This window comes from Bufo bufo, chromosome 9 (assembly GCF_905171765.1).
Source record: "Bufo bufo chromosome 9, aBufBuf1.1, whole genome shotgun sequence".
Taxonomy (NCBI): domain Eukaryota; kingdom Metazoa; phylum Chordata; class Amphibia; order Anura; family Bufonidae; genus Bufo; species Bufo bufo.
Genome location: NC_053397.1, coordinates 41,409,461 through 41,430,446, shown reverse-complemented (window position 1 = coordinate 41,430,446; position 20,986 = coordinate 41,409,461). Strand labels below are relative to the sequence as shown.

The window sequence follows — 20,986 nt, the reverse complement described above, 5'->3', positions numbered from 1 at the left end:
ATATTCCCCGATGGGGAGCTCGGTGCGGGTCTGGTCCTCTGGAAAAGGTTCATTGACGATGTCATTTTTATCTGGAAGGGGGATGAGTCTTCCCTCGACAACTTTTTAGTTAATTTGAATAAAAATGATTTTAATCTGCATTTTACTCCTTCATATGACAAAAAAGAAATCAATTTCTTGGACTTAACTATATTCATTGAGGACAGGTCTATATACACCAAAACATATCATAAACCAACCGATACCAATAGCTTTATTCCTTTGGGAAGTTGCCACTTGCCCACTTGGTTGAATAACATCCCCTACGGTCAGTACATCAGGGCCCGTAGAAACTGTACTACGGACACTGATTACCAACAGGAGGTAGTAGATCTAAATAAAAAATTCCTGGAAAAAGGGTACGAGTCAAAAACATTGATTCCAATTACCAACATTGTCAGTGTTATGGACAGGAAAGTACTACTAAAAGAAAAAATAACAGACAAGGATATTCTTGCCAGTGAGGATGTAAACCAAATAAAGGTCCCTATTATCACCACATTCAGTGCAGGGGTGGGAACATTTAAAAGAATCATTCACAGACATTGGGACATTCTCAAGTACGATAAAATCATAGGGGAGAAGATTCCTTTGAAACCCATATTCATTTTTAGGAAAGCCTCCAATCTAGCTAATCTAATAGCCCCATCTGAGAAAAGACACACATTGGGGAACCAATCATGTCTGAAAAAAGGCTTTTTTCCCTGCCGACTGTGTAAGAATTGTAAAACTGTGAAACATCTAATAAAACCCCTATTTGAACTTCATACCCCACAAGGTAAATTCACCATTAAGGACTATATCTCCTGCAACACCAAAGGGGTTATTTATTACATCCAGTGCCCCTGTCACAAAATCTATGTTGGACGCACAAAAAGAGAATTAAAAACCAGGATCAGGGAGCATACCAACAACATTCATAAAAAAGTAGACCATCACCCCTTATCCCGCCACTATGTGGAATTCCATCAAGGGAAGTTCCTGGGATCCAAATTTGGGGGCATAGAGAGAGTTAAACAGGAGAACAGGGGAGGGGATTACATCAAACTCATGTCTAGAGTGGAAAGTAAATGGATCTTTAGATATAACAGTCTGGCACCACATGGGTTAAACCAGGAAATAGAACTTTTTGCTTTCCAATAAATACACACACATGAGGACGATCGGATCCATAGGGCAATTATCAATCATTATCAAAATTCATATACACATGGTGTCCTTTGGATTGCTAATGTAATAAAAGAACTATGAACTTAATCGCATCACTATAAACTAACATTGCATAGCGGTTTGGAAACCTGCACGCCTGCCCTTATGGTTGCTTGTTGACATGGTTACCATGGAAACCGAGTCAGCTATTTAACCTCCACGGACACTGACAATAAACTATCCCTGACGAAGGAGCCCGCACGGCCCCGAAACGCGTAGGAAGGTTTTTTGTCCTACGGAGGCTACAGTATTGCCGCAGGTGACGTCACCGACCCGGTTTCCAGGACAACCGAAGTAACCAGCCACCTCGCAGAGCGCTTGCTTCCGGCCGGGGCAGCGCTCGTGCTAGAAGGTGAAAGAAGAGCCCACGCTAACTCAGAAGGAAGTCTACTACCAAGAATATTCCGCAGAAGCAGGATAGGAAAGAAGGTTCCCTCAACCACAAGCAGCACGCACACCAGAGCTAACTCCTTTTCAGGTAGGAATTACACTGGTATTATTCATATGCCCCCAACCTTAGCGGTTTCACATTATACCGCTCTATTGAGACAGCCGGTGGACGCTACACTTTGCCTGCATATTGTCTCCCCCCCCCCCTCTTTGGTCGCGTCCCCAGCCCATCCAGTCCTCTCACCTAGCATCAGTAGCCGCTTAGATTGTTTTTCCTGTGCTTATGTCCAGTGCCACCCACGGGTGACACATTGATTTTTATATTTTTACATATACCCATGCTGGGTGAGAGAAATATCTCTGTAAATTGACAACTTTGTATAAAAAAATGGAAAACGTTGTAATTTACAGAGATATTTCTCACACACAGTATGGGTATATGTAAAAATACACCCCAAAACACATTGCCCTACTTCTTCTGAGTACGGCGATACAACATGTGTGACACTTTTTTGCAGCCAAGATGCGCAAAGGGGCCCAAATTCCAATGAGTACTTTTAGGATTTCACAGGGCATTTTTACACATTTGGATTCCAAACTACTTCTCATGCTTTAGGGCCCCTAAAATGCCAGGGCAGTATAAATACCCCACAAGTGACCCCATTTTAGAAAGAAGACACCCCAAGGTATTCCGTGAGTGGTATGGGGAGTTCATGTAAAATTTTATTTTTTCGTCACAAATTAGTGGAATATGAGACTTTGTAATAAAAAAAAAAAAAAAATCTATTTCCGCTAACGTGCCAAAAAAAAAAATCTTCTATGAACTCGCCATGCCCTTCACGGAATACCTTGGGGTGTCTTCTTTCCAAAATGGGGTCATTTGAGGGGTATTTATACTGCCCTGGCATTTTAGGGGCCCTAAAGCGTGAGATGTAGTTTGGAAACCAAATGCATAAAAATGCCCTGTGAAATCCTAAAGGTACTCATTGGAATTTGGGCCCCTTTGTGCACCTAGGCTGCAAAAAAGTGTCACGCATGTGGTATCGCCGTACTCAGAAGAAGTAGGGCAATGTGTTTTGGGGTGTATTTTTACATATACCCATACTGTGTGTGAGAAATATCTCTGTAAATGAAAACTTTTTAATTTTTTTTATCCAAAGTTGTCAATTTACAGAGATATTTCTCTCACCCAGCATGGGTATATGTAAAAAAATACACCCCAAAACACATTGCCCTACTTCTTCTGAGTACGGCGATACCACATGTGTGACACTTTTTTGCAGCCTAGGTGCGTAAAGGGGCCGAAAGTCCAACGAGTACCTTTAGGCTTTACAGGGTTGCTCACAATTTAGCCCCGTCCAAAATGCCAGAACAGTAAACACACCCCACAAATGACCCCATTTCCGAAAGTAGACACCCTAAGGTATTCACTGAGGAACATAGTGAGTCCGTGGGAGATTATTATTTTTTTTGCCAGAAGTTAGCAGAAATGGAAACTTTATTATTTTATTTTTTTCCTCAGAAAGTGTCATTTTCCGCTAACTTGTGAAAAAAAAAAAAAATCATACATAAACTCACCATGCCCCTCCGTGAATACTTTGGGGTGTCTTCTTTCTAAAATGGGTTCATTTGGGGGGTATTTATACTATCCTGGCATTCTAGCACCTCATGCAGAAACATGACAGGTGCTCAGAAAGTCAGAGCTGCTTCAAAATGCGGAAATTCACATTTTTGTACCATAGTTTGTAAACACTATAACTTTTGCGCAAACCAATAAATATACACTTATTAGATTTTTTTTTATCAAAGACATGTAGCACAATAAATTCTGACACAAACTTGTATAGAAATTTAATTATATTTGAACAATTTAACCAGAGAAAGTTAAAAATATTTTTTTTTGGAGAAAATTACGTTCTATTTTGATTAATATAAGAAAAACGAAAAATCTCAGCAGCAATCAAATACCACCAAAAGAAAGCTGTATTTGTGAGAAGAAAAGGAGGTAAAATTCATTTGGGTGCCAAGTTGCATGACCGAGCAATAAACCGTTAAATTTGTGAAGTGCCGATTTGTAAAAAAAGGGCCTGGTCACTAGGGGGGTATAAACCTGTGGTCCTAAAGTGGTTAAACTAATAACACACAAAGAATTAAATGTTACCATGTTTTTATTGAACACACCATGTAAACATTCACAGAGCAGGTGAAAAAAGTATGAGAACCCCTCTAATGACATCTCCAAGAGCTAATTGGAGTGAGGTGCCAACTGGAGTCCAATCAATGAGATGAGATTGGAGGTGTTGGTTACAGCTGCCCTGCCCTATAGAAAACACACACCAGTTCTGGGTTTGCTTTTCACAAAAAGCATTGCCTCATGTGAATGATGCCTCGCACAAAAGAGCTCTTAGAAGACCTACGATTAAGAATTGTTGACTTGCATAAAGCTGGAAAGGGTTATGAAAGTATCTCCAAAAGCCTTGCTGTTCATCAGTCCACGGTAAGACAAATTGTCTATAAATGGAGAAAGTTCAGCACTACTGCTACTTTCCCTAGGAGTGGCCGTCCTGTAAAGATGACTGCAAGAGCACAGAGCAGACTGCTCAATGAGGTGGAGAAGAATCGTAGACAGATGAAACCAAAGTTGAGTTGTTTGGAAGAAACACACAACACTATGTGTGTAGAAAAAGAGGCCCAGGACACCAACATCAAAACCTCATCCCAACTGTGAAGTATGGTGGTGGGGGCATCATGGTTTGGGGCTGCTTTGCTGCATCAGGGCCTGGACGGATTGCTATCATTAAAGGAAAAATGAATTCCCAAGTTTATCAAGACATTTTGCAGAAGAACTTAAGGCCATCTGTCCACCAGCTGAAGCTCAACAGAAGATGGGTGTTGCAACAGGACAACGACACAAAGCATAGAAGTAAATCAACAACAGAATGGCTTAAAGGGAACCTGTCACCGGGATTTTGTGTATAGAGCACATGGGTTGCTAGATGGCCGCTAGCACATCTGCAATACCCATTCCCCATAGCTCTGTGTGCTTTTATTGTGTTAAAAAACCTATTTGATACATATGCAAATTAACCTGAGCTGTGTCCTGTCCCTGACTCATCTCACATACAGGACTCATCTCAGGTTAATTTGCATACGTATCAAATCTTTTTTTTTTTTACATAATAAAAGCACACAGAGCTATGGGGACTGGGTATTGCGGATGTGCTAGCGGCCATCTAGCAACCCATGTCCTCAGCTCTATACACAAAATCCCGGTGACAGGTTCCCTTTAAACAGAAGAAAATACGCCTTCTGGAGTGGCCCAGTCAGAGTCCTGACCTCAACCCGATTGAGATGCTGTGGCATGACCTCAAGAAAGCGATTCACACCAAACATCCCAGGAATATTGCTGAACTGAAACAGTTCTGTAAAGAGGAATGGTCAAGAATTACTCCTGACCGTTGTGCACATCCAATCTCATCTCATTAATTGGACTCACTCCAATTAGCTCTTGAAGATGTCATTAGTCTAGGGGTTCACATACTTTTTCCACCTGCACTGTGAATGTTTACATGGTGTGTGCAAAAAAAACATGGTAACATTTAATTCTTTGTGTGTTTGTGGGTTTAAGCAGACTGTGATTGTCTATTGTTGTGACTTAGATGAAGATCAGATCACATTTTATGACCAATTTGTGCAGAAATCCATATCATTCCAAAGGGTTCACATACTTTCTCTTGCAATTGTATATAGATTGGAAACAATTATAATTGCAGATAGACGGACAGATGGATAGAATAGATAGATATTATATAAATAGATATAAGTAGATAAATAAGCAATGAATATCTAGAATTATCTGTCCCTTTTTTTCTCTCTCTTCTTACAAACCAGTGAGGTGGTTTATTTTTAATGTACTGCTGCGGTCCTTAACATAGAAACATAGAAACATAGAATGTGTCGGCAGATAAGAACCATTTGGCCCATCTAGTCTGCCCAATATACTGAATACTATGGATAGCCCCCGGCCCTATCTTATATGAAGGATGGCCTTATGCCTATCCCATGCATGCTTAAACCCCTTCACTGTATTTGCAGCTACCACTTCTGCAGGAAGGCTATTCCATGCATCCACTACTCTCTCAGTAAAGTAATACTTCCTTATATTACTTTTAAACCTTTGCCCCTCTAATTTAAAACTGTGTCCTCTTGTGGTAGTTTTTCTTCTTTTAAATATGCTCTCTTCCTTTACCGAGTTGATTCCCTTTATGTATTTAAAAGTTTCTATCATATCCCCTCTGTCTCTTCTTTCTTCCAAGCTATACATATTAAGGTCCTTTAACCTTTCCTGGTAAGTTTTATCCTGCAATCCATGTACTAGTTTAGTAGCTCTTCTCTGAACTCTCTCTAGAGTATCTATATCCTTCTGGAGATATGGCCTCCAGTACTGCGCACAATACTCCAAGTGAGGTCTCACCAGTGTTCTGTACAGCGGCATAAGCACTTCACTCTTTCTACTGCTTATACCTCTCCCTATACATCCAAGCATTCTGCTGGCATTTCGTGCTGCTCTATTACATTGTCTTCCCACCTTTAAGTCTTCTGAAATAATTACTCCTAAATCCCTTTCCTCAGATACTGAGGTCAGGACTGTGTCAAATATTCTATATTCTGCCCTTGGGTTTTTACGCCCCAGGTGCATTATCTTGCACTTATCCACATTAAATTTCAGTTTCCAGAGTTCTGACCATTCTTCTAGTTTTCCTAAATCCTTTTCCATTTGGCGTTTCCCTCCAGGAACATCAACCCTGTTACATATCTTTGTGTCATCAGCAAAAAGACAAACCTTACCAGCGAGGCCTTTTGCAATATCACTTATGAAGATATTAAACAAAATCGGTCCCAGTACAGATCCCTGTGGAACCCCACTGGTAACATTACCTTGTTTTGAATGTTCTCCATTGACTACAACCCTCTGTTGTCTGTCACTCAGCCACTGCCTAATCCACTCAACAATATGGGAGTCCATGCTCAATGACTGCAGTTTATTGATAAGTCTTCTATGTGGGACAGTGTCAAAAGCCTTACTAAAATCTAGATATGCGATGTCTACTGCACCTCCACCGTCTATTATTTTATTCACCCAGTCAAAAAAATCTATAAGATTTGTTTGACATGATCTCCCTGAAGTAAACCCATGTTGTTTTTCATCTTGCAATCCATGGGATTTTAGATGTTCCACAATCCTATCCTTTAATAGGGTTTCCATTAATTTGCCTACTATTGATGTCAGACTCACTGGTCTATAGTTGCTCGATTCCTCCCTACTACCTTTCTTGTGAATGGGCACGACATTTGCCAATTTCCAATCTTCCGGGACGACTCCTGTTACTAATGATTGGTTAAATAAATCTGTTAACGGTTTTGCCAGCTCACCACTAAGCTCTTTTAATAATTTTGGGAGTATCTCATCAGGCCCCTGTGACTTATCTGTCTTCACCTTAGACAGCAAACTTAGAACATCTTCCTCTGTAAAGATACATGCATCAAACGATTTAATAGTCATTCTTTCTAGTGGAGGTCCTTCTCCTTTTTCTTTTGTAAAAACTGAACAGAAGTATTCATTAAGGCAGTCGGCTAGCCCTTTATTCTCTTCTACATACCTTCCGTCCTTTGTTTTTAATTTAGTTATTCCTTGTTTTAATTTCCTTTTTTCATTTATATATCTGAAGAATGTCTTATCCCCTTTTTTCATAGACTGAGCTAGTTTTTCTTCTGCCTGCGCTTTAGAAGTTCTTATAACTTGCTTGGCCTCTCTCTGCCTAATCTTGTAGATTTCCTTATCTTCATTGCTCTGGGTTTTTTTATAATTACAAAATGCTAGCTTTTTATTTTTAATGATTTGGGCCACTTCTGCTGAGTACCACATTGGTCTCCTCCTTTTTTTGCTTTTACTGACGAGTCTAATGCAATTTTCTGTTGCCTTCAATAATGCACCTTTTAAGTAGTCCCATTTCTCCTGGACTCCATGTAATCCGTTCCAGTCTGATAAGGCTCTGATACCACTTGTGATCCCTTAAAAAATTCAAAGGGTGATGATTATAAATATAAAATACAAGTGCAGATGCAGATAATGCAGAGCATGCCATGATATTGAGGCCAGCCTCGATTGTTGGAAGCTCTCATGCAAGATATGAAGATACTTTATTGTAGACTGCTTCCATGTGGATTTCATTGTGACTTAGCTGACATCTTTCATGTGCATTCAGAATCGTGTGGATTTTATTTACATCAAGCGGTAATTTTTGTTTTATTTAACAGCATGAATAAATATTACTCAGGACCAAGAACCAGATGTGTATAGTGCATTGAGATACACACCCTACTTTCAGATCAGTCATCTAGTGTGATGGATTTTATTGAACTGTTCCTGTGCTAGTTTACATATTTGGTTATCCTCGGGATTTCATCTACCTCCACTAATGTCTCTATTTGTCTATGTACATTACATAGAGCTATAGGTAAAGGTTCTCCCACTTTCCTCCATTATTTTACTTCTGTTTCTAATGCAGAACATGTCCTAATATGGTTCCTTCTATAGTATGTAGGCAGAACTTTCGGAGATAATTTCTTATTTGGAAAATCTGACCAATTTTTTTTTTCACAACACTTACACATCACACTCACTCATACGATATTAGTCTCCAGTCCTTATCTTATTTCGAGCTCCTGTACCCTCAGATATAGGTTAGGGACATAATTCCAGGTTTTTTCAAAGACAGGTGGTAATGAAGATGGAACAGATGAAGTTCAGATTTAGAGGTCATGAATGTTTGATTTGGGTGGAGATCCCTCTGTGTAGGAGCAGTAAAAATGACAGGTTCTGCTCAATGGCAGATTCTTACTGGTGACCACGCTATAGCTTTTCTAATGGTGTAAGCATTGTACATCCTGATGCTTCCTATTTTAGATGTCCACAAGTTTTTTTTCTTGCTTTTTATGCTGTATATTTGTTGGTAGCTCTATCCCCTGTTGTAGAGTGCACAAAAGTTTGTCAATCAGGATAATTTTCCTGCTGAAAGTACAACCTCAGTCGAACAGTACACTGTATGTGATTACCGTATGTATCTCTTTATACATCTTTTTGCACATGAGCAAATTTCTCAGAATTCGATTCTGGTTCGAATTGGCCCGGATTGGTAGACCAATTCTATTTGGGCCTAAATCAATTCTTCCCAAATCAATTAGATTCTACCCGACACTGAGGTCTTCTAGGACTTTTTTTTCTCTTTAGTCTCTCACCTTTTGAACATTTTGTTTCATTTTTCTTTCTTTCTCTCTCTCACACCTAAATATACCCAAATCGAATTACCAAAAATTTGCACTCTGATGCAACTAAAATTTTTACAAAATTTAGGTTGAATCCAATTTGTGTCACATTGATCCACTCATCTCTGCTTGTTTTGCTACAATTAGATTTTTGGCTTTGATCTTTACAAACATATTGTACATGGGCATTAGTATGTGCTGTAACCATCAGTTTTCCTAGGGCTGGCTTGCTATCATATGTGTGTGTGTGGGAGTCCCGAGTCCTGTGAGAGGAAGAAGGGTTGGCCATTTTAAACATCAATTTGGCAAATCATTTGTTTTCATAGGAAATAATACACTGCAGAAGTGTTTGGCAGCAGCTAACTTCAGACTGTGCATTTGTATGGGGGGGGGGGAGCATTTTGGAAAAAATAGCAGTTGGTTGAACAAGCATTAAGATGACAGATATAGAAGTTATATGTCCATGATAAAAAGAGAGACCCACAGAGTTTAGCATTGGGTCCAGTGCATGCTTCTCTACAATGTATCATTGGAGTCTTGTCTCCAAATCCTACCTGGGCATCATCTTCATGAAGTTTGATTTTGCCCAGAATTTGTATCCTTTAGTTGCTGTCTATTTTTTCTCCTAAATCAAAAATGCATCCTGTTTTGTATCCTTTTGCTATACATTTTCAATCTCTTACAATTAGTATTGTTGCTATTTCTGTGAATGTGATATTATTGGGAAATCTTAAAAAGCATTGTTTCAAGTTAAAGGCTATGTACACCTTTGTGGTGCATTGTACTCATTATGAGCTAAGAATCATTTTTTCATTAGATCTTTATTAAAAATATGGAATTATTTTCTCTGTACAGAGCTGAGATGCTCTAACAGAGAGATTTTTTTTCTCTCTCTTTTCCATCATTCAGGGACCTGACGGGCTCCTTATCTCTGCTCTCTGAAATTATAAACATTCATCACAGCTCAATCCTTATCTTACTGATAAGAATGTTGCTTAAATAAATGTTAATGATCTCTTAGTTATTTAGAGATAAGTGTTATTAGGTGACTGCTTAAAGTGAAAGTAGGATGCACACAGCTACAGAAACAGTTAACCCTTTGTGACAGAACAGCTCAATATTTTTAATAAAGACCAATTGAAAACATGATTCTTAGCCCCAAATGAGTAAAATGCAATTAATAAAAAAATTGCCCCAAAGGTGTACATAGCCTTAGTTTTTTTGTCAGTGTGTTATATATTTTTTCCTTTAACAAAAAACCCCCATAAAAACAGAAATTGGCCTTGCAAAGACTGTTTTTGTAAAAATAAGCATTCTGAATAGTTTTTTTTTTCCATTACTATGTTGAAGTCATGTCTCCAGATCCCACTTAGGCAGCATCTTCATGATTTTGACCAAACCTGTGTTTCCTTTAGTTTCTCGCTGGTTTTCTCCTACAGTCCAAAATGCATCCTGTTTTATATGCTATTGCTATACATTTTCAGTCTCTTACAGTTACTACTGTAGCTATTGTACTTTTTAGCTGAATTTGTGTCAAGTATGTTTTCCTATTTTCTGTGAATGGAGTATTACTGGAATTCTCAAAAATGATAAGTTTTTTGTGATTATAGTATAATTTTTTCCTTTTGCAAAAAAGAAAATACAAGAAGATCTAATCAGAAATTGCCCTTGGAAAGCCTGTAAGGGTGGTAAAGGAGAGGGACAAGAAAGGCTTGTTTTGTCTCTATCTCTTGGCAAGTTGTCCTATTGTTTTTGCTTATTTAAACTGCGTTCATAAATGCTTTAGTCTTAACATCATCCAGATGACTGATCAAAGCGCGGGCCCTTAATTCCACGTTGCTAAAATATTTTTAGTTTAAATATTGGAATTTTACAGCTACAGATTGCTGCTAAGCTGCTCACTCTATTACCAGTCAATCATGGGTTTTTATTTCACTTTACTTGATCCACACTAAACCTCCTGAATATTAGGGTTATATTAATACCTGACGGTCTGTGCCAGTCTCGGTAGAGAATGTTTTTTACATACAGACCCTTTTAGATATTTAATGGAAAAAGTATATGTATAAAACATGAACTAGATTATTTTTGTATTTCTGTTCCAGGTTGTAAAAGTGGGCAGTACTTTACAGAACATTTACCTACTTTTGGGGACCGTAAGGAGCTAAGGGGTCATTTATTAACACTGGCGTTTTAGAAGCCAGTCTTAATACCCCTTTAACAGATGTCGGATGCGCCAAATTTATGTAGATGCGCCGGCCTCTACATAACTTCGGCATATCCACTGCCTATCTAAATCTATTTAAGATTTAGACCCTTTTCTACTCCTAAAACAGGTATAGAAAATGATAAATGAGACGGGCCTGCTGGTCCGCTCCCTTCCCCACCCATGCCATGCCTCCATTTTTAGACCTGGTATGAGCTGGGAAAAGTTGTATGTTGTGGCGCAAATAAACTTTGGCCTGCAATCTGCGACAGATATACACCAAAAAGTGGCGTATATCTGTTTGTAAATGACCCCCTATGTCTGTACTTACCCAAATGTTCCATGTAAAAGGTCCAACAAAGTAATTGTATGGTTTCAGCAAATAAAGCTTATTTACTCATACAAGAACTCTGCGTGCAGTCATTCAATGGGATTCTTCGTTTACTTTCAGAGGAGTCCTGGTGCCCATTTCATTATAACATATATCTCCAATAACTGTACTGTAAGAAGCCAAGTACCTGTGTATGTATCCTTCACATGATCAAAAGAAGATTCAATCTGGAGTTTGGTTACTGGTGAATTGCAGTGGTCATGTAGAGCAGATAATGGACAGCCACAGTATCCACTAGCCCCCAAAAACTAAAAAAGTGTATGCTTATATAATACATAATATAAATGCTGATTGGGTGTAGGCTAGACCTATCTGTCCCTGAAAATCCTAAAAACTGAATATTGGACTAGAAGGAAAAGTACAAATGAACATGACTGTGGCACCTAGACAATCATCTAATGTGGATTGGATGTATGGAAGACATTAGTTTGGCAGATGTTGGGGGGGAAAGTATGCAGCCGAACCAAATGTGCATGTGTTTGGAGAGGTTCAGAGGAATAGCTAGTCCTGCCGAGGTTTATGGCCATCATCAGTGTGAAAGCTCTGATGCTTCCTAAGATATCTTGAATCTTGAGCATCCACTTAAGGCTAAGTTCACACCACTACTATTCATTCTCATCATTCTGCTGCGTTAGAGGAGCAGAACTACAAAAATATGTGAAGATGGATTTGAAACTGACCCATATGATTCCAAACAAATCCAATTAATTAAAATAGGGTATGTTCGGTTTGCATTCGGGATCCTGCTTTTTTAGCGAAATTTGCTTCGTTTTTTTTTACAGAATTTGCAACAGAGGCCCCAAACGAAGTCTCCAACGCAGAAGTGAACAAGCCCTAATACAATATATTTTTTTGTGATTTTTAGTTCTTTTTCAAATCTAAAGGGTTATGAGAGCAGCTGCCTTCTGCTTGCTTTTTGCCACACATTAATGTATCATGGCCTGCGGTGCTAAACTCTGCTCTCATTTGGAAGTATAAATCAGAGAGACCCGTGTAATGAGAAGGTTTATGTGGATAACCCACATTTTGTTTTGCACCAGTTATTTCTCTGGAATTTTAATTCCAATTCACTAATAAAAAAAGCAGTCTAAAGATGTTTAATATCCATATGAAGGACTTCCAGATGGGCCATGTTTGAAGGCTTTAGGAGATGAAATCTTTGGATTAGAAAGATATTCGGCCTGTAACACTTTAAAGCGCTTCTCGTTTATGCTAGAACCAAAGTTTCACTTCTATTTCTCAAACAGCGCTGAACTCTACGCTGCCTGGAGCAGTGGTAGACTGGTATTCATCTGCCACCAAGAGTTCACTTCCATGCTGTGTTAATTTCCATGAATGTGCATCATGAGTAATTGATTTAACTTGATCTCATCTACATTCTTGATGAACGGTGAAGTTATGATTTCCATACTCTGGCCAGATTGACCGATACATTGAACTATAGGAATTCTTTGTAGATTTTCTCAATGACCATGTCCACTTTATATGATTTTTATACCTAGATCAAGAGTTTTATTATAAATTTAAAACATGAGCTATTAAGGTGACCATAGAACCTCTATAGCTCTTCGCCCAATGCTCATTTAGCCGATAGCTAATGCTCCCGACCTCCCTTTACAAATGAATGCTCAGTTCCAATGAAAATGCATGTCTTCTCAATAGGAAAGGAATATTAGCCACTGCCCAACATCTCTAGTGGTGGCTTATCTGCCTTGAGAACTGAAGATCGGCATATTGAATTTCAACTTTTTTTTTTCCTCCAACCTGATGAATAAACATCAGCTATACAAGTAATAAATCAAAACAGTGGGTTGGGCCAACCTTAATGTGTATGGCTGCCTTAAAGAAACACACCTGCAAAACCTTTTTATTCTCTGGCCTGTGAATGATGCATGAAAAGTGCATGATGTAAATTGTAGAGAAGTTAATCTTTTTTCTGAAGGTTGTATTTGTGAGTTTTTCACTTTGTTCTTGTCCCCGGTTGTGTCATGTGACCAAAACTGTCCAGCTGACACACTGTCTTATGTGTGAACAGGAAGTCAGTTTCTCTGTTCATTCCTATGAGAGCCTCAATTTGAGTCTTATAGCAATGAGTAAATAACCTGACTTCATGTCCACATATAACATACAAAAATTACCTTCACTACAATTTACATTATGCACTTTTCTAACAGGCTGGAGAATAAAAAGATTTGTGGGAGTGTTCCTTTAGGGCTTTCATTTAAGAAGTGAAATTGGGAAGACATTAGCCAGATTACTTTCACCCAGCTGTGGATATGCCATATGTGCAACCTGGTCTGTTGAACAGGGTCCCAGTAGGTAAGGTAGCCCACAGCCATCTTACATACTTTCTATTAGCTATTAGATTACACTGAGCTAATGAATTTTGCATAGATTGAAAACTTTGCACTTTTAGCCTTGACAATAAAATGTAGCCACAGATCTACAAAGAAAAAAGTGCAATGTGTCTTACATTTTGGTCATAAAAATAATAATAATAATCTTTTAGACATTTTGACTTGGCTCTTCTAAAACTGTAACCACTTTCCTTAATGCCTACTTTTCCAAGTTTATCTTCTAATGATTCTACTTGAGGATCATGTTTACTTCCGCATATAAGTCAAATGTATTAGATATTCAAGACAAAACTTTGTCTTGCATGAGATGAGATGTTGATTTTTCCTAAAATTTCTAGTATTTTAAATTTTCCCGCATATGTTTAGAGTTTTGTATCTCTGTGACATAATGTACGTTCACAATTTGCCCATTTAAAGTTGTAAACATTAGCGTCTGAGTATTGCGATGTAACTTATACCCAAGAGGGATCTACCACTCCTCTAGAAAGGAGAAATACTGTAGTTATGGAAGCTTAGACACAGGCATAAGTATGAAGTTTGAGAAGGTACAAGTTTAATAGATTCAATAGGAAGGCAATTGTCTTGTAATCTTGGTTCATATGCATAGTTCTGCTACAGGGAGCACTTCATAGATCATGTCTGAGTTCTGTAGAACAGTTTCATGTGTGATGACCTCTTCTTTGATGTAAATGGAAATGAGGATTGCCTGAGATGGCCTCCTGTATTCTACATCTGGATGTGACTTAGGTTGTAGATATCTGTACAGGTGTCTGACATAGAACCTTCTGCTGTTACAAAAAAAGAGCCTCAGAGGCTCTGATATCTGGTATAGACATGTGGCAGATATTGAGGGGGAAATCCCAGTTATTTTTATATGATTGATAGTTGTTTTAGTTGTTAGACAAGTAAGAAATAATACTATTGAATCCAAATGCAGGTAAAACAAGTTCAGAATGCCAGTGTAGGTGCTTGCTCCTCAAACTGTCTTGCTGGCATCTTGAGTTGATATATTACATTTTGGTTCTTCAGCGCATATCCCATCAGTGACAAGGGCATACATTTTATAGAGGCAGCCCACAGGGGCAGACAGGGAACTTAAAGTGGCCCTGGAAAATAAACTAATAGTGGCCTCATGTTGTAGATGGGTCCAAATTGACCAGCAATAACATAGTTCAACACAAAATTCCACACCACCAGAGCTAAATACCACAGTGCATCACAATATAATGCCCCAGCAGCACAAAATACCTCCCTAGAAGCTGCCCTTCTGTAGTGGCCAGTACCATCTGCCACCTTCTGTCCACCTACTCTAGTTGCCTCAGGATGGTAATGCAGTTAAATTCAGAAGTCAGGAGGGGAGCGTCAGATCATTACTTACTGGCTGGCGGCCATGAGGAGAGCTCAGCTGGCCCCCTGGGCATCGGCCCACTGGAAAGTTTTTCCCCCAATCAGTGTAAGAAAGTTGAGCAGGATTGATCCTCTTAATCTTTGCAACCTTAACCAACAAGAGTGTAGGAAACCAGACAAGAGGAGGCTTCCAAGAAACTCTTCTGATAAACGTTCATGTCTATACATTTGGTTAAGGGTCAAATATGTTTGATCCATGGAGGCTCCACCTCACAACTTGCAGCACTTGAAGGGGTTGTCCCACAGCAAACACGTATTCCTTTTCAACAGAATAGGGCATAAGATTTGAATGGAGCAGGCACTTTCTTATGTCCGCGGCTCTCCATTCAAACTTATTTACATAGGCAGCCACCTATCCTTTCAAATAGGGAAACACTGGGCTCCTATTCTCTTGATCAGCCTGGGCCCTAGCAGTTAGACTGCTTCGATCTGACACATCCTTTGTCCTACCCTGTGCATATGGGATATGTGCTATGGGACGACCACTTTAAATTATCTGCTGCTAAAGTGTTGGCGCCAGATGACACAGGGCACCTTCAGAAGTCTTGTGGAGTCCATGCTGCCTACACAATATTAAGCAGGTAACATATATGTATAACTGAATGGAGTCTCTTAATTCTTCATTCTCTGTGTGGCTCGTGGTCATGCTGTATACGCACTGTCATTGTTCAGCACTTAAAAAAAATCCTCCCATAAAATTAATGTCTGAGAGTAATGTTTGGAATTTGTTCCAGAGCTTTCATAGAAAGGGCCCTTTATATCTTAATCAACTGAACAGCAAAGTCAGAAAAACGTAACATCCAATTCGTCAAATGGTCCTGACAAGTCAAATTAAGCGGCTCTAATCCATGGAAAATCAAGACTTGACCTTTTGCATATGGAATCTAATTTATGTCATCCGTCCACCTGCGTTCATCTCATGCATTAACATGAATGTTGTAGGACAGTGATCCACTCCACAGTGACAGTGCTATACAGGGAAGTAGTAGATGTTTGGTTTCTTCAAACATTGCAAGTAGTAATATTATAGTGTTAGCCTTTTTGAGATGTGGAACCTACAAGAAGCAGATGCAGTAGAGGATTTATATCCTGTTGCTTACTGTATTCTTGCAAGTTGGTACCTCTCCCCTCCTTGTATTTTGCATTGCAGGTCTTGTCAGATACCACAATTTAATTCAACATCGGTCTACCCCACCTTCCTTCTGCCTCCTTTGTATTACACAAGTGCCGTAAAAGAGGGGATTTGGTTGCAAAGCTGTTGTACAATTTCATACATGCTGTGGTCATATCTTTTTGAGAATGAGAATCGCAACAGCTACTTGATTATGATTTGCTTGTTTCAATTTCTTTTTCAGACTCAGAACAGGATGAAGCTAATAGCAGACAACTATGAAGATGACCATCACCACCATCACCATCACCACCATCACCACCATCATCGTTCTCCTGGAAGAACGCTCTCTAGCCATAGACCTTCTCCAGATCAGGTTAGATGCCCACATTTTTTAAATATATTTACTAGCAATAAAAGTATAAAGTTTATTTTTTTCACCCAGATGTAGTTTTCATTTTTTTCTGTTTTTGGGAACCTCTAAAATTAGGTTTCTATTATAAATTCAGTCCACCCTTTTGCTTATGATACTCTCTCTCTCTCTCTCTGATGCTGTTGGTTGGCACTTATATTTAAAGATAATTAAACTCTTTTTAACTCCAGATTTGCTCTAGCTTCCAAAGGCAAGAAGATGAGAAGGTATTCCAACCCGTTCAGCTATTTTTCAAAGTTTGGGATGACATGCAGATGGTTATAAGGTCTAACAAAAGATTTGTTCAACCAAATACTTGTCTATATTGTTCAAACTTTTTCAGTCCACGCAGTGGTCACGCAAGGATTGGCAGCAATTTCAAAACTTTTTGGATGGCCAATTTAGCTTTTCTCTTTGACACACTAGCCCTGGTGGAAGGTGCCAGCATCGTCAACTTGCTAATCTAAGTTATTGGTTCATCTGAACATACATTAGCCAGCTTGATTAAAACATAAGTGTGGTCATTCTTAGGCTGCCTTTGGGTAGTCGTATTATAGGTGGAGCTCGTATGATATATCACACCAGAATCGTGTTTGCACCTTCAGAGGTGTAATGCAGGAATGTTTGTGCATAGTGGAATATGTCTTCTGTTTTGAGGTTCTCAAAGGACATTTTCAATGTTTTTGATAAAGCTGCAGTCTTTGTACATCTACATCTAATATATTCCATTGTTTTGCCTTTAGGCCCCCCGACAAAAAAAGACATTAGAAATGTGAATATATTGTCAAAACATTAGGATTTCTCAAATTGAAAACGTGTGACTCGGTGATGGTTGTTATTAATGAAAGATTTCATTTTGCTTGCCTTTAGGCCCTCATTAAGCCCAAGATGTTTAGCGCTTTAAAAGTAACAGACTCGGTTCGTGTCAAACGTATTGCGAGTGGACTTTTGCCAAAAATGTGTTTTATTAAAATAAAAGTTATTTTGGCAGGGGAATGATGACATTTAAACAATTTAATAATTTACTGTAAATGGAGCCTTGATTCCCACTTACAAAAAAAAAAAAAAAGAAATGTCTTTGAGAGAGATCCCATACCGCTCTGCAGTTCTTGATTCCTTATGCTCTTTCAATCTCTGCAGTATTTCAAAAATATCTCTAGGGAGTGTAGTTACTAAGGAGAAATATGTATGTACTAAAGATGTGCCCATTTATTTATGAACACCTCTGACCTAAAATATGGGTTACCTTACATTCAAAGAGCTACTACTGAGATAGCTACTTGCAAAGACTTATAGAGATTCGGCAGAGCAGAATTTTAATTACGGCATGAAATTAAAATACATGTTTCAAGGATATAAGGTTCATTTGGCCTTATCAACAAATAAATGTTGACGGATATTTGGTTCATCTTTTTTTCATTTCAGTGTAGTGTGGTGCTTTCACATGAATAAAACATATGCTTTAGCATGAAATTAAAGTCAGAGGCCCACATGTACAGTACTAAGGTATTTGGTCCAATATAAGAAAAAATATAGGTGGAGGGATTTGTGCCAAATGTATTAAAAGGCACGTTCCTCTTATTATATTCAGCAAAAATTTTTGATACATTTTTTGTCTGAATCTAAACCTTAGAGCTCTTGCCGTGAAGACCACACTTATTTTTTTTTTAGGCACTCTTCTAACTTGGCCTCTGCCAGTGATGGATCAGCGGGCATTTTCCGTCTTGAGAGGCAGCAATGGGGGACCCAGTAAGCATCAGAACAGATGCAGCAGGGGATCAATGATGAATTTATTGTTTATTGTTTATTTTTTTCTTTCACCCCTTTCTCATTCATCCCATGTCTCAGAAACTTGTATCTGCAGGACATCACCTTTAAAATAAACTTAAAAAATCAGTTGACTATAAAGCCTGGTAACAGATGCAACTTCTTTATCTATGGTAAAGCAATTATCTATCACCTTGAGAAACAGAGCCGACAAATTTTTATATTAAAAATCAACAATGAGTTTGTAAAGCAGAAGATCTTTCTCCAGAGTCTTTGTAGAGCTGTGACATACATGCAGTAAAATGGAATGGATGTTCCTCCGTTTTGATCATAAAGCTCCATTGAGATTGGGATTATGACATTGATGTTGCCTTAAACGTACTGAAGTGGCTAGTGGTGCTTCTCCCTTTCATGCATATCTCTCCAGTGCCCATATGGCAGATGTTGGAGATAAATTTCAGTTCTTCCATTTGGAACATGGAGCAGTAATTGATCATCTAGGTCTTTCATACATACTCTGTTACTAATCTAGAGATATGCTGGGAGATTTACCCAAGCATGAAACTCAAACACATGTTCTACAACAAAAATCGCAAAAACAAATCTCTCTATCTATCTATCTATCTATCTATCTATCTATATACACAAATGTTTATAAGGGGTTTAGCTGAATTCAACTGAGTCTCTGAAGTTCCTCTTACAGGGGTCTTTCTTGGTAAACCACGCACAGTGCCTCGTTGCGCTATTTCAGGTAAATGTAATGATACCATTCACTTAGTGATCTGTTTCTTCATTCTGGAGATAAGCAGTTAAGTGCACTGAGGGTGGGCCCAAGCCACTCTGTGCAACATTCTCTTCCTGCATCCTCTGCCAGCCGCTCCCTCTCCTTAATGATTGACTGGACCAGGTTCCTGCATAGTCATTTCGCCTGGCCCTGTCAATCGAGAAGGAGAGATCAGTACTCCCTCCATCCCAATGCCTCTTCAATTGCAATTGCATTGCAGGGGCTAAGGGTTTGATATTGATGACCAATCCTCAGGATTTGATCAGTGGGGGCCCAACTCCTGGCACCCCCACCAATCAGGTGTTTGAAGAGCTCACAGCACTCCACTAAGTGCTGCAGCCTCCTCACAGCATACCAAGCACAGTGCCGTACATTGTATAGTGGCTGTGCTTGGTATTGCAGCTCAGGTCCTTTCACTTGAATAGTGAATAGTCATGTGACTGATGAACGTGACATCACTGGCCTAGGAAGAGACCACATTGCTCACTGGAGCACCGCAGCTTCTTCAGAGAGCTGATCAGCAGGAGTGGGGCCAGGAGTCAGATAGGTCATCAATATCGAACTCTGGACAACCCCTTTAAACACTGATAGCCCTGGGCCTGTGATTATCCAGTGTAAAATCCTGTTATGGCAGGGCTCGACAAATCCCGGGCGCCAGGTCGCCATGGCGACCAGGAATTTGGTCCTGGCGCTTGGGTATTTGTCAGCCCGTTTTCAAAGATGCGCTCTCGGCGCGCACCATGGTTTCCTGAGCGGCACAGTGGAGGAGAGGAGTCCCTCCCTCCCCACTTTGCGCGGCTGCCACTGGCCACTAAGAACAGGGTAGGAGGAGGAGGGGAGGGACTGTGGCCACTGCGCCACCAATGAATGTGCCGGCCATATCCCGGCCCCTATGACTGCACGCTGTGATCCGCGCGATTAACCCCTCAGTTGAGGGGTTATTCGCGCGGATCACAGCGTCCTGTCAGAGGTCGGGGGCCGGGTTCTTCAGTCTCGACTCTCTGCATTGGTGGCAGTGGGCAGTTCCGATCGGAGTCCCAGCAGTGTAATGCTGGAGGGGCTGATAAGAGGGAGGCTGGAGGGGCTGATAAGAGGGAGGCTGGAGGGGCTGATAAGAGGGAGGCTGGAGGGGCTGATAAGAGGGAGGCTGGAGGGGCTGATAAGAGGGAGGCTGGAGGGGCTGATAAGAGGGAGGCTGGAGGGGCTGATAAGAGGGAGGCTGGAGGGGCTGATAAGAGAGAGGCTGGAGGGGCTGATAAGAGGGAGGCTGGAGGGGCTGATAAGAGGGAGGCTGGAGGGGCTGATAAGTGGGGGGGGTTGGAGGGGCTGATAAGAGGGAGGCTGGAGGGGCTGATAAGAGGGAGGCTGGAGGGGCTGATAAGAGGGAGGCTGGAGGGGCTGATAAGAGGGAGGCTGGAGGGGCTGATAAGAGGGAGGCTGGAGGGGCTGATCAGAGGCTGGGGGGGCTGATCAGAGGCTGGAGGGGGGCTGATCAGAGGCTGGAGGGGAGCTGATAAGAGGCTGGGGGGGCTGATCAGAGGCTGGAGGGGCTGATCAGAGGCTGGAGGGGCTGATCAGAGGCTGGAG

The 20,986-nt window shown here is 40.1% G+C and overlaps 1 protein-coding gene across 1 annotated transcript in view; it reads left to right on the top strand.

Moving 5' to 3' along the window:
- The window catches only part of ERC2 (ELKS/RAB6-interacting/CAST family member 2), a 944,454-nt gene that overhangs the window by 688,060 nt on the left and 235,408 nt on the right, over window positions 1-20,986 (top strand). The window contains exon 15 of the mRNA XM_040408024.1: window positions 16,681-16,812. Within this exon, the coding sequence (XP_040263958.1) occupies window positions 16,681-16,812 (132 nt within the window). The remainder of the gene's footprint in view (window positions 1-16,680; window positions 16,813-20,986) is intronic.